This window comes from Mandrillus leucophaeus, unplaced genomic scaffold (assembly GCF_000951045.1).
Source record: "Mandrillus leucophaeus isolate KB7577 unplaced genomic scaffold, Mleu.le_1.0 Scaffold1036, whole genome shotgun sequence".
In the NCBI taxonomy this organism is placed as follows: domain Eukaryota; kingdom Metazoa; phylum Chordata; class Mammalia; order Primates; family Cercopithecidae; genus Mandrillus; species Mandrillus leucophaeus.
The window spans coordinates 295,916-310,084 of NW_012098499.1; the positions used below are offsets into that span (position 1 = coordinate 295,916).

At 38.0% G+C, this 14,169-nt stretch overlaps 1 protein-coding gene across 4 annotated transcripts in view; it reads right to left on the minus strand.

Moving 5' to 3' along the window:
* The window catches only part of JAKMIP2 (janus kinase and microtubule interacting protein 2), a 187,675-nt gene that overhangs the window by 30,667 nt on the left and 142,839 nt on the right, over positions 1 to 14,169 (minus strand). For all 4 annotated transcript variants that reach the window (XM_011978996.1, XM_011978988.1, XM_011978981.1 and 1 more), the window contains 6 exons: positions 13,834 to 13,932; positions 12,548 to 12,646; positions 10,825 to 10,878; positions 9,877 to 9,942; positions 4,776 to 4,844; positions 1,820 to 1,897 (listed from right to left, as the gene is read on the minus strand). In XM_011978996.1, coding sequence (XP_011834386.1) covers positions 1,820 to 1,897; positions 4,776 to 4,844; positions 9,877 to 9,942; positions 10,825 to 10,878; positions 12,548 to 12,646; positions 13,834 to 13,932 — 465 coding nt within the window. The remainder of the gene's footprint in view (positions 1 to 1,819; positions 1,898 to 4,775; positions 4,845 to 9,876; positions 9,943 to 10,824; positions 10,879 to 12,547; positions 12,647 to 13,833; positions 13,933 to 14,169) is intronic.

Consider the following 14,169-nt stretch of genomic DNA (forward strand, 5'->3'; position numbering starts at 1 on the left):
GCACAAAATACCGCTCCCATTCTATTAATACATGACAAACCGCTGGTACTTGAAGATGGCTTTATGGTCTCCAACTTTTTTTTCTTGAAATAATATTGAGAAATAAAATCCAAAAATGTCCTAAAGTTTTGGAATTGGTCTGTTTATAAGTTCTCTGAGATTTATAATGGCTGCTCTCATTATAATATTTCTCTGAGTCTTTCTTTTGTAGATGAAGGATCCACTGCCTCTTATATCTGTTTCTTTTTCTTTCTTTTTTGATATGCTTCAAATAACTGTTGCTAAAATCTACAATCTTATCCCTACTAAGTCTGACAGAAGTGACCAGACATGCTTTGGTGAGAAATATTTTCCTAGCTCTTGTCCTGGGGCTAAGCAGATCTCATCTTTTTAAGGATAAATATGGTTTTCTGAATGAGTACTCAGTAGTCTCAGGAACCACATAAACACACAACTTAATTTCGTACAGGTGGAAGAGGCAAGGGTGAAAGGTAGAAGTGAAGCAAAAATCACTTCCTTCTCTGTCTCTAATTAGCAACGACTGCCCATTCTCTTCTTTCCCCATCAAACAAGTTCAGAATCTCTTACTCATTTTAGAATGCAAAGACAAGTTCGTCTTTGTTACAAGCTGGGACTAAGTACTTCACTCCTTCCCCAAAAGTGACTCAAGCTGCTTCCAGGAAAGCATTATAAAAACCTCTGCTAGGAATTCTTTGAAATGTTCCTTTAATTTGCTCTTTTTCTTTTGATTCATAACCATGAATTAATGTACAGTAGAGCATAAGGAGAGAAGAAATGTGAGCTATAGTTCAGTATGAAGAATTGTGTAATAGGAATTTGGTAGAGGAGAATGGATCACATGTGGCCCTTAATCAGCATAATCTTCTGTGGGAGACAAATGGCACAGCCCATTTACCATGGAAGCCTCAGTTGCTGTGGCTGGATTATGGTAGGCCACAGGATCTGGAGTCAGATCTACACACTACCCACTTATCAACTTGGGCAAAGTCCTTAAATTCTCTAAATCTTACTATCCTCATATGTGAGATATGAATAATAATCATAATAATCTTACCTACACCTCACAGGGTTGTTGTAAGAGATAAATGAATTAAAATATGCATAACAAACATTAAACACATTATTCCACTACTAGATCCGCCTCCCAAATGATTGAATTTGATTCAACAAAATTTCTCTTGAATCTACACTGCCATTCAATCTGTTCTTCATCTATACATTATCCACAACATATATTTAATTGGTTTTGTTTTGTTTTGAGACAGGATCTTGCTCTGTTGCCCAGGCTGGAGTACAGTGGCATGATCACAGCTCACTACAGCCTTGGCCTCCCAGGCTCAATGAATCCTCCCTCCTCAGCCTCCTGAGTGGCTAGCACTACAAGGTGCATGTAATTTTTGTATTTTGTATTTTTATCTTTGTTTTTGAGATACAGGATTTCACCATGTTGCTCACACTGGTCTTGAATTCCAGGACTCAAGGGATCTGCCCACGTTGGTTTCACAAAGGTGCCGGGATTACATGCATAAGGCACCATGTCTGGCCTTTTAATTGTTAAAAAATGAAGTATAATTGAATATTTATTAGATATTATAAGAATATCTTATAAGAATCTTACAAGAATAAGTAAAGAGCTAGGAATGTATTTGTTCTAAAATTAGAACTGAAAACCAGTCAGTGAATAAACTGCATGTCATGATCTATTCAAGCACATAGCATGGAAAATTAAATAGGATACTTCATTTCACAGTACTTAACTGTAAATACTCTGGGTGTCTCTATCGCTTGTTGTACCTACCATATATGCTTGGTCAAGAGCTTGTTTTCTGTAGTCTAGTTCTTCCTCCAGATAGCCTTTTATTTTGCAGAACTGTTCCTATAACAAAGGGCCATATTGATAGAGTCAGCTTAGTTAACTAGAAAGTGACATACAAGTTGTATTGATTAATGTTTCCTCTAATTCTACCATAAGACAAATCACTAGTATTTGTAGAGTCATAAATTTTGTCTGTTACGGAAATAGTTCAACTCTCACAGTCTCACACAAGGAATGTGAAAATCAATGGAAAAGCAGCATAAAAGATATAATGAAAAATCCACATAGAATGCTCTAAAAGAGTTTTAATCTGAGAGCACGTGATTAAGTATAGATTTTGACTAGTGTTTCATAATAAGCCTATCTATGTAAATGTATTATGATAATATATTTTTGTAAGAATGTGATAAGATGTAACATAGCCAGGTTGCATAATCAACAAGTTTAACATGCAAATTCATCTGTGTACAACTAGAAAACACAAGGACAAAAATAGCAATTTAAAGAGTGGGAGTGATTCCATCCACACTGCCGCTTAAAAAGTGTCAGCTTTTGCCACAAAGCCAGTGTGCGCTGGGAAAATTAACTCTGATGTTCCCTCTCTTGTTCTTAGTGTCTGTGTGCTTCTCATATTACGAGCATCTTGCCATTAGCACTTAAAACTATATCCCTGTGTACAACATAGTCCCATGCACAAGTCAATTGTTTCTTTGGGTGCTTAACTGAAGGAACAAAGACTTCTTCACACTCTGAAGAAAAACTCAATGGTGTTGAATTTTGAGAGCTCATATATCTGTATGGAGCAATTTTGCTGTTGACTTTGTTGGTGACTGCTGAATTCCAGCACCTAGAACACTGCCTGATACAGGCTAATCGCGTAACTAATATTTGTGTTTTTAAAGCACTTTCAAGGGTAATTTTGAAGACAAATTGTTCATTTGGAAAGCTTTCTTGACCAAATATAAAATAAAATAAAATAACAAGCTGTTCTTTTTATATGCTTTGACATTGGAGCCTAACCTCTTACTAAAATGTGAGCACTGTATAAAATATAAGCAAATAATTTATAAGCTATAATGTGCTACACAAATGCAAGTTGTTTTTATAGGATTCCCTGTCCAATAGGAATCCACTACATGTTTTCTAGTTATAATGATAACATTAATAATAATCTTGTTATAAATTTCTTTTTTTTTTTTTTCTTTTTTTGAGACAGAGTTTCGCTCTTCTTGCCCAGGCTGGAGTGCAACGGCGCGATCTCGGCTCACTGCAACCTCCGCCTCCTGGGTTCAAGCAATTCTCCTGCCTCAGCCTCCCAAGTAGCCAGGATTACAGGCCTGCGCCACCATGCCTGGCTAATTTTGTAGTTTTAGTAGAGACAGGGTTTCTCCATGTTGGTTAGGCTGGTCTCGAACTCCTGATCTCAGGTGATCTGCCCGCTTCAGCCTCCCAAAGTGCTGGGATTATAGGCATGAGCCACTGCGCCCAGCCCAATCTTGTTATAAATTTCTATGGATTGCTGTAAGTTAATAATAACCAATTTTTAGACTTGGCAATTAAAAAGAAACTTTTAAAATTGTGGTAAAATACACATAACATTTACAACCTCACTTATTTTAAACTCATTTTTAAGTGTACAGTTCAGTAGTACAAAGTATATTCACATTCTTATGCAACCAATGTACAGAATTTTTCATGTTGCAAAACTGAACTATACCCATTACGCAACAGCTCTATGTTTCCCCTTTTCACCTCCTGGCAACTAGTCTACTATCTGTTTCTAAGTTTGATTAATCTAGCACCTCACATGAGTGGATTCATATAGTATTTATAATTCTGTGAATAGCTTATTTCACTTAACAGTGTCCTGAAAGTACATCCATATTGTAACTTGTATGAGAACTTCCTTCCTTTCGAAAGCTAAATAATATACCATAATATGTATACACTACCTTTTGTTTATTTGTTCATCCATTGATGGACATTTGGGTTACTTCTACCTTTTGGCTATTGTGAATAAAGCTGCTATGAACATGGGTGTATAAGTATCTCTTCCAGACTCTGGTTTCAGTTCTTTTGGATACACACCCAGAAGTGGTATTGCTGAATCATATAGTAATTGTATTTTGATTTTTTTTTGAGCAACCACCATACTTTTTTTCACAGTAGCTGTACCAGTTTTACATTCCCATCAATAGTGAAGAAGGGTTTCAATTTCCCCTTATCTTTGCCAACACTCGCTTTATGTTTTTGATTGTGGGAACACAGGGTCTTCTTGCTCTGTTGCCCAGGTTGGAATGCAGTGGTACAAAAATAGCTCACTGGAGCCTCCACCTCCTGGGCTCAAACGATCCTCTTGCCTCAGCCCCCGAGTAGCTGGGACCACAAGCACGTACCACTATGCTGCTAATTATTTTTTGTAGAGATGGGCTCTCACTATCTTGCCCAGGCTGGTCTCGAACTCTTGTGCTCAAGCACTCTTCCTGCCTTAACTTCCCAAATTGCTGGGACAGGTGTGAGCCACTATACTAGGTCTTTTTTTCTACTTTTTTTTTTTGATGAGAGCTATTCTAATGGATGTAAGGTGGCTTAGGGATTTTTAAAATCAGAGTTACACCCTCCATTTCTGTAATTTTTACTTGTTAATTAAATACAGTGGAAAAATTATTTAGCCTAACAAAGAAAACATAAGAAAACTCAAGTTTCTTCAGCATTAGTTTTGGATATTTTCCAAAACCTAACATTTTTTTGGGGAGAATATAGCTTGAAATTGTTTGGTACTTCTGGTAATTTTTTTTCCATCTTCTGTACATAAAATAATAATGGAAAGATGACAAACTTTCATCAGTGCCAAATAAAACTGGTAGAGGCAACTTTAATTTTCCATTTGCCTTGTAGATTTTTCTTAATTTTTACAATATCTTATCTTTGTACTTACCATGTCACTTTCCAATTCCATCATTTTCTGGTGTAGGGCAGCCTCTGCTCCTTCAATCTGCTGGATCCACTAAGGGGTGAACAAGACAAAAGTGTTTGACATGGCTGCTTGATATGGTGTATATCTGTGTGCCCCCATGAGGTGCTTAGTCTCCTCCCCTTATATCTCAGGAAGCAGACTGAAAACTGAAGCAAAAACAACACATGTTTTGTTTTGTTTTGTTTTTGAGACGGACTCTTGCTTCATTGCCCAGGCTGGAGTGCAGTAGCGTGATATCAGCTCCTGCAACCTCTGCCTCCCGGTTTCAAGCAATTCTCTGTCTCAGCCTCCCGAGTAGCTGGGATTACAGGCGCCCGCCACCACGTCTAGCTATACGGGGTTTCACCATCTTGGCCAGGCTGGTCTTGAACTCCTGACCTGGTGATCCACCTGCCTCGGCCTCCCAAAGTGATGTGATTACACGCACAAGCCACCGTGCCCGGCCCACATTTTTATCTCATAGTTCAGAAACAAGACTACGGTCTTCCTTGTATTCATTCATTCACCCATTCAACAAATGCATTTATAGATGACTAGCAAGTATCAGGTGATGTACCAGGTCCTAGGGCTGCAGTGGTGAACCAGATCAACAAGACTCCTGCTCTTACTGGAGAACACCATGGGAGGCTTTCCTGTAAGTGATAATTGCACTGGACTCCAAAGAATGGGTGAGAGATGACTGGGAAAAAATGAAGAGGAAGTTCCAAGTGGAAGGGACATCATGTCCAAGAGCTCTATTGTTGGAGGAAGCAGGATGAGAGAAAGAAGGCCAGGTACACTGGAGAATTGGGACAATGGTACTTTTTCAATATATAAAACTGATTACAGCAAAGTGGGAAAGAATTATTTTTGTGAAGTGGAGGTGTTTTAAATCACATAAAAACTTATCTTTCCCAGTACTCAGAATATATGATATTTATGTTAGCATTGATAAACACTCTGAATGCAGACTTTGAATAATATGTGACCCTACCATATACAGGTTTTTATAGAACAAATTATTATAATACATCTCTAGCAAGTTAAATGTCAGCTTATATTTTAGGGAAGCAGTTGGGCATAATAATTAAGTGGGTTCTGAAGACAGACTACCTGGACCATAATTTCAATTCCAGCTTTTTATGGGTGAGTGGCATGGAAAGGTTACCTGATTTCTCTAAGTCTCAAGTTTCTTGTCTGTCAAATGGGATTAATAATAAGTAAAGACTAAGGAAGTAAATAACATGAGGCAATATCCATTGGGTATTGCATGTACTAGTGGTATCTCACTACAAGATACTTCTTTTTGTTTTATTTTTCTTTCTCTCTTTTTTTTTGAGACAGAGTCTCGCTCTGCCACCCAGGCTGGAGTGCAATGGCAGGATCTCAGCTCACTGCTACCTCCACCTCCAGGTTCAAGCGATTCTCCAGCCTCAGCTTCCTGAGTAGCTGGGATTATAGGTGCACACCACCATGCCTGGCTAATTTTTTTGTATTTTTAGTAGAGATGGGGTTTCACTGTGTTCCCCAGGCTGGTCTCAAACTCCTGAGCTCAGGCAATCCACTCACCTCGACATCCCAAAGTGCTAGGATTACAGGAGTGAGCCACCGCGCCCGGCACCAGATAGTTCTTTCTAGGTTACCTGTGACAAATTATGCAGCCCAGCGAGCATTTCTATATACTACAGTCTTGATACTTACAAGGGGATACCATGTTTAACTACTCCTTGGCTATGGGGAACATGGTGAAACGAAAGAGGCATGCCTAGGCTGGAGAGGTGCTAATCTCTCAGTTCTTTGTACATACACATGGCTTCTCCTTGAAACAAATTTCAGTCAGTCATGGGTTTTGTGTAAATAGACTCAAACTGCAATTGTACCCATCCAAAACCTAAAATCCTTCATCAAGCTTGCTTGCTGTCCATTTGTTATCAAGAAACATATTTTTACAAATCATGTTTTTAAGAGTACTGTGAACTAAAGTCATTATATCATGAGCATTAGATATAGATTTGTGTGTTGGTTGCTGTTCCTTCCTACTTGTGTAATCAGGACAAGTTACTGAATATCCCAAGCCTCAGTTTTCTCATGTATAAAATAAAAACAATGGTACCCCAATGTACATTATTTGGGCGGTGGATACACTAACAGCCAAGACTTCACCAGTACACAGTGTATCCATGTAATAAAAGTACACTTGTACTCCTTAAATTTATACAAATTAAAAAATAATGGCAGCTATAGAATGGTTGTAAGGAACAGTGGGATAATGTACTTATGGCATTGAGTGCAGTGTCCAGCCTCCACTATGTTCTCACTCAAGGTCACTGCCAATATTTTTAATACAAAGTGACAATTGGGTTTGCTTGTTGGAATTTTGTCTAGGCTCAAACTCTGGCTAAAGATCATACTCCCATATAATAGAGTGCTATTCAAATTGGTAGTCTCAAAAATTCATTGTGGATGTTTAGAATTACTTGGATGTAGAAACTTTTATCTGTGAATCCCGCAGACAAGAGGTAAGTTTAATCTGTGCATTGAGAAAGTCTGCACAAAAGGCAGCTGAACAGACCGTGAGCACTTTAGGGCAGGTTTGTGTCTCGTTCATCTGGTTCCCAGCTTTCTACCACAGCGCTAAGCACGGAGTCATCACCCTGTATTTGTTCAGCTGGTCCTTATACCTGTCTTGCCAAAAAGGTAAGTAGAGGCATGGGCTAATTTGCCTCAGCTCTGACAGCCCAGCTCACATGGGGTCTGCAAAGCCTATTTCCTGCAGGAGGAGTTAGGTGCAAGAGGTAAGATCATGGGCTTTGGAACCAGACTGCTTGGGTGTGAATCCTGACTGCATCAACTTCAAGCTGTGTGACCTTAGGCAGTTATCTACCTTTTTTGTGTGTGTCCTTCAGATTCCTTGTGTGAAATAAAGGTCACAATAGTACCGAGTCTTCAGCAGTTAGAAAGTGCCTGTCTCAAAGGGAGCACTGCGCAAGTCTTGATTCTGATAAGTACAGTTGTTGATTCTGATAAGTACAGTTGTACTGCACCCACACAGCCAGGGAGCAGAAGATACTTCTGCCATCAATCTCAGTAAATGTGAGACACACAAGGCTGTATTTCCTTTCTTTCACCTCCTCAGTCCTCATCTTCCATAGAATCAGCCTATGTGTTGTTTGTAGCCTAAACCAAGGCGATTTTTTTCTTGCAATAAAGAATTGCAGCCCTTCATGATTCCAGATGAATGAGGCTCTCTGGCTATCATTGCCAGATGATAGCAGCACTGGAGGCACAGACTGTGCTTTTTTCATCTTTGTGTTGTCACTGAAATGGTGTCTTGTGAGCATTCACAAATTCACACCTTTGCTCCTTCAGTTAACGTTTATTCTTCACTTACTACATGTGCTGGACTGGTGTGAAAAGCTAGGGCAAAAAACAGGGGGTAGGGAATGGAGAGACACAACTATTTGTCCTCATGGGCCTTAGAGTCTAGTGGTAGTTAGATGGGGCAATATGACAAATGCAAATGGACAGTGCAATGCAATTGTCAAAAGTCTTGGGAGCAGTAGCACAGGCCACTGTGGGAACATAGAGCAGGAACACCTAAGGGGGCTTGAGTGGACAGGCAGGCTTCCTCATGTATGGGGAGGTCTGATGATCAAGATTCAGCCAGGCAGAGGTAGAAAGGCAAGATGGGAATATCTTCCAGGTAAAAAGATCAGTGTAAAGGACCAAGAGTGGAGAATGGAGGCAGAAAGAGAGAGAGAGAATGGAGGGAGAGCAGGGAGAGGAAACACTAGAGAAATAGATAAGACTCAAATCCCAGAGGGTCTGTATGCCAAATTCTAAATTTGGACCGTCTGTTAGAGATAATGCGGCATTTGCTGGGGAGGGATCAGAGAAAGTGATCAGGTCTGTAATTAAACTGTGAAGGAAGGAAGTGTCTTTAAAAGAAAAAATCCCAGCTTTCATGTTATTTCACATGTAAATACTTCAATATGTATCTCTAACAGATAAGGCCTTTCTATTAAAAACAAAAACCCACAAGGTTATTGGTACACTTTACAAAATTAACATTAATTACTTTTGTCATCTGATACCCAGTCCACATTAAACTTCTCCAGTTGTCAACAAAATGTCCTTTTTAAAAAACACCTGGTTAAGTGTCTTTTTATTTCATAGCTATACTTCTTCTTTGTTCTCCCTGTTTTTTCTTTATTTCACTCTTTTGTTTGAGTAACTTAACTGTCATTTGACCTGTAGAATTCCCTCATTTCAGATTGGAGAGAGCTGATTGCTTGTTCTCATTTCATCCAACCATGTGCACATGACTCTCAAGTATTTACTGGTACTTTTTTTTTTCTTTAAGGAGATGGAGTCTCACTCTGTTGCCTAGGCTGAAGTACAGTGGTTACTCACAGGTATGATCATAGTACACTACAGCCCCAAACTCCTGGGCTCAAGTGAGCCTCCTCCTTCAGCCTCCAAAGTAGCTAGGACTATAGGCACATGCCACCCAGCCAGGCTTTATGCACTGATTCATGAAGTACTCTGAATACACTAATTTATCTGGCCATTTACCAGGTTTAGACACAAGGTGGAGCCAGAGCACAGTAAGTGTTGATTTTCTCCTGACAGTCTCTCTGTCGGGCTTTCTGAATGAGACAGCAATGAGCCACTCACTACTAAGCCCTAAGATCAGCTGGGAGTGATGGTGTGTACACACCCCAGGAAAAGTCTATGACAAGAGCAATGCTCCAGTTTATCACCACCCTACAATACTCTTCTCTGGTGGTTTCCTAGCTTGGTAGGGATTGTGTAAATAATGTAATCCAGAAGGTTTTCTGTTTTTAAAGAATTATATATATCTTTAAGGAACTTCAAAGCAAAAATTATCCACCCACCCCGAATCAGTGTATAGACTTTCCTTTTGGGTGTTCTCATTCTATCTGGGTTGTACCACCCTTAAAAATAAAACGTGTGTTAGGTATTCACACACAAAGTCATGTGCAGAGAGAATGTCCTTCACACCCTAGCCTGTTCTTTCAGTATTAATGAAATGATTTGAAATGTTTGTACGACTCATTACCTTCTCTGCCAGGGACAGCACAGTGCTGGCCTGAATTATGGCCACTTGTTCTTCATTTCTTAAATTCTGTAAAAAATAAGAAAGGCCATAAGCTGAACATACTGATATTATTTATCCCAAAGAAAATACTATCTGACTGACTGCTACAGAGCATTCTGTATAAGCCTGTATAGAAGCTTAACAAATTCCTATTCTGTTTAGTAATAATTCTGAACAAAGAGTTAATCAAAACCTGGAAGAAGTATATTAAACCTGATTTTTTTTATATCTCCTTAACACTGATTTGATTTCTGTGTCACTGGAGGCATATTTTATTAATAGTCATGTTATGAGAAAAACAGAAACCAAAATAGAATAAAGAACAGTCTCTTCATAGAAGTTTTGATGTAACTTTACTAATTCTGTTCTCTCCTTTGATAATTTTTCAGGGGAAAAACGGTGATTACTTCAACTTACAAGCACCATTCACCTACTATCACAATAAATGGTCCTCCTGCTGAGTTAATGTGCCTTGACCCTGTCTGGAAGGTGTTTTTAGAAAGAAAATGGATTATAGCTTTCTGGTCCATTTTTATGGCACTGCCAACAGCCCTAGTATTTAGCAGCCTTTGCAAATGCATGACTGATTAATTTCACACTGGATGCCTTTGAGCCAGAGTCAGACAGTAATTAGCTTTACTCACTGGAGATGTGGTCAGCATTCAAACCTGAAACCTGCCCACAAAAAGCACTTTACAGGTCTCATTTCTGCTACTACCTTCCAGAGATCCTTACAACCCCTTAGCTAAGTTGTTTGATAAATTGTAGATTCTTCCCAAGGAGCAACATCCTTAAGTGAACATGGCATCTCACGTGCTCTTACTTTACACATGATGCATTGTTAAGTATTTCTTGCCTCTGTTTAGGCAAATTCATATCTATACTATACTTAATCAATTCTTTACTTACCCCATTATCGCCCAAGATATCAAGCTGCTTTATGAGATCAGGGATGTTCACATCCTGCAAAATCAAGCAGAAACTCATGTCAAAGACAAATGTAGCCTACTATTCCATCAGTGCCGGAACATGAAGTTAGAGGAAGAAATTTCAGGGCTTGAACTTCCTTGGGATGTTTTCAATCTGCCACACCTAGTTTTAAGCTTCAATTTTGCTTCTTACATGCTGTGTGAACTTGGGCCAGGTACTTAACAGATCATTCTTAATTTTGCTAGTTGCAAAATGGAGATAATAAATACCTACTTCATAGTCTGAGCTGATCTTCAGGATAAACAGACTGTGTGTGAAAGAGTCTAGCATGTAGTAAAGGACTTGGAATATTCTCATTAACTTTCTTCTCGTGACTACCAACCCTTTTTTTTCAGTTGTGATAGACTTTCAGGTATAAAAAAGTAATAGGTAATAAATATAAAGAATCAACCAATTTCATTCTAATTAGCAAAATTCTGACCTGATTGAATTTTGACTGCCATGTAGAAAACTATAGTGCAGCACTATTTTTTTTAAGGTAGCTAGCATTAATTTCATCTTTTATTTTTTACTCCTGTTCCTTGAGTCAGTTTGAAGCAGCTGAACTCCATTTGAAAGAGTTCATTGGATTAGGCTGTTTGTGATTTATCTGAGAAAAAAAGCATCGAAGGAAAAGGCAAAGAAAATAGTTTTCATTTAATTACAGTGAAATTCAAAAATTGCTTTGGTTGACAAATTACCATGCCACCCAGAAAACCAGAAGTTTAAACACCAGGACAATGGTTTAAGATGGAAGGCAAGGAAGCACAACTTTACTACCCAAGTTTTCTCCCACTTTTTACTGTATTAGTACTACGTTCTCCTCTTACTCATGTTCAAACAGCAGTACAGTAGAGTCGTACCACCAGGAAAGGGAAAGTCTAGCTCAATCTCATAAGTACAGAGAAGGCAACTGAAGCAAGTATATTTTGCAGCTCAGAGTGGGAGCAGGAAGGGCCATGCAGAAGGTAAGGAGAGACCAGGAATAGCAGGCAGCATCCCAGCTTTACCCCAGGAACGGATATTCACAAGGTGATTTCACTACTCTGAAGGACAATGTATTTTCCCGGGGAACAGAGTCACTCAATTCAACTCTAATACTTAAAATATATCCAGTAGCACTAAAAAGATAATTATATGCTATTTAATATGCAACCTGTTATAAACCCTAAACCCTTCCAAAAGAGGAATCCTCCCTAAATTAAACACATCAAAAGAGATGATGGACTAGATGACTTCAAACATCTTCTAACTCTGCCATTCCAAGATTATGAATTCCATAGCACCTAGAATGGCTCAAAGAAGGGACTCCAACTTTTCTATCTGGCAGACTTGAAATATATTTCTTGAAGTATTAAATTGATTTCACATTTCTCCCAGGTAATTAAGGCTAATTTTAATGCTGCATCTTTCTTCATATGACTCTGTTCCAAATAATCACGGATGCCTGTGTTTTTTCTGTTATCGTTTATGTATCTGTCACACATTAAAAAATATTCTGTTAATTTTCTAGTAGATGTGACTACTTTCAATTCCTACATAGTTTGCATAAAAATGATGACATCCAGTGACTGAAAGACAAAATAGTCATTAGCAAACTCCCCTTTTCCAACTCCCAGTTTTTCTAATCTCTACAAACATAAAAAATGAAATATCTGCCTACCTTAACACCTTCTTTCATACAGTAGATCTGCAGAGCACTCACACCATCTGAGAATGGGTGAATTTGGAGATTAAATGGAGGGGATCGTCTCTCTCTCTCCTTGAAATACAGTGAAGAATATACGGAAATTAAAAACAAAACTGATTAATTAAACACTAAACCAGTGGTCTCTTTATGCTATTTCAGCAGTTTATTAATGTCATTTGGCAACAAGAAAAAAAAATCAAACTCAGGATGTTCATGATTAAATGTGATGGAAAAAACTGACTAGTCAACTAAGAGATTGAGAAGATGGTGTCATCCATTCTTGCAAATTTTTTAGTCAGGGAAATGCAGGAAGTGGAGCTCCAGTTTAAACTGTATGAATATTTAGAGCTTTCAAATATCATAGCGTGGTCTTGCCATGAAGTTTTATGGCCGCTAACAGCCTTTTGCATATTCAATCTATTCAAGCTTTATGAGTAAGATATGTGGGCTACAAAAGAATGACTCTTCTTCACTGAAGCCTACTAACACCTAACTTTTTATCCAGACCTAATTTGAAATAGCCTAAAGAAGAAATAACTGGCAAAATAACAGAAATCAAATGGGAATTTTTCTTAAACTTTTATATATCAACACACACTGAACCAGATCCTAAGTCAGATTCTGCAGGATACAATCAAAATCTGATGTTTCTATGTTTTACTTGCAAAATAAAAACAAACACCTGAAATTTGGTCAGATTAATCAAGGTATTTTCTAAGACAAGTTACCTTGCTTCTTAGCCTTTTTTTTTTTTTTTTTTTTTTTTTTTTTTTTTTTGCGTAAATGCATTAGGTACTAAAATGTTTACTTATAAATTCACATTTACCTACAAAATACTTTTTTCATATAGCACATTTTGAAATACAATTCTTGAAGTAACATGTTTTAATGAGTCAACATTTAATTAAGGATGGACATGAGTATTTAAAAACAATGAAATGTTGAGGATGGTTGAAATCTATTATTTAAACTTACTTAAAAATTATTTATTAGTCTTGCTTATAAAAGATAGTAGTGCTGAAAAGAACAGTAACTAAAGACAGTTTTGAGTTGCCTCAAAGCATTACTGCTTACTAGTCACAGGACTTAGGCAAGTTAGTTGATCTCAGTTGCCTCCACTATATAATTTTGAGGGTGATCGTGAGGTCCAAATGAGAGTATGAATCTGAAATGCTTAATTAAGCGCCTAGCTCCTCAATGTGCTCAGTGCATGTTAATAGTTATGATTATTTTTATTATTATCATCATCATTTCCTTACTTCTAGCTCTAGGTTTCGAAACTCCAGCAGCTCATTCTGGTCTCTGGCGTCCTGTAGTTCCTGTTGTAACCGGTGATTTTCTGCCTCCTGTTTTTCTATCTAATAAAGTAAATCTTGAAGTTAGGTAAGCGTTGCAAAAACCATCTACAACTTTGCAAAGCAAGCATGAATAGTGCTCAGTTTACTCAGTGAATAAGTCTTCCAGACCGTGAAAAAAATTCCCAAGTAGATGTGAATAAAATAAGTCTTTGGCTTTCTTTCTAGTTATCCTTCGGTTGAGTTTTTTGAGTCATAGAGAAAAATGCCAGAAGACGTCTCTGTTCCTTGGAATTAAAA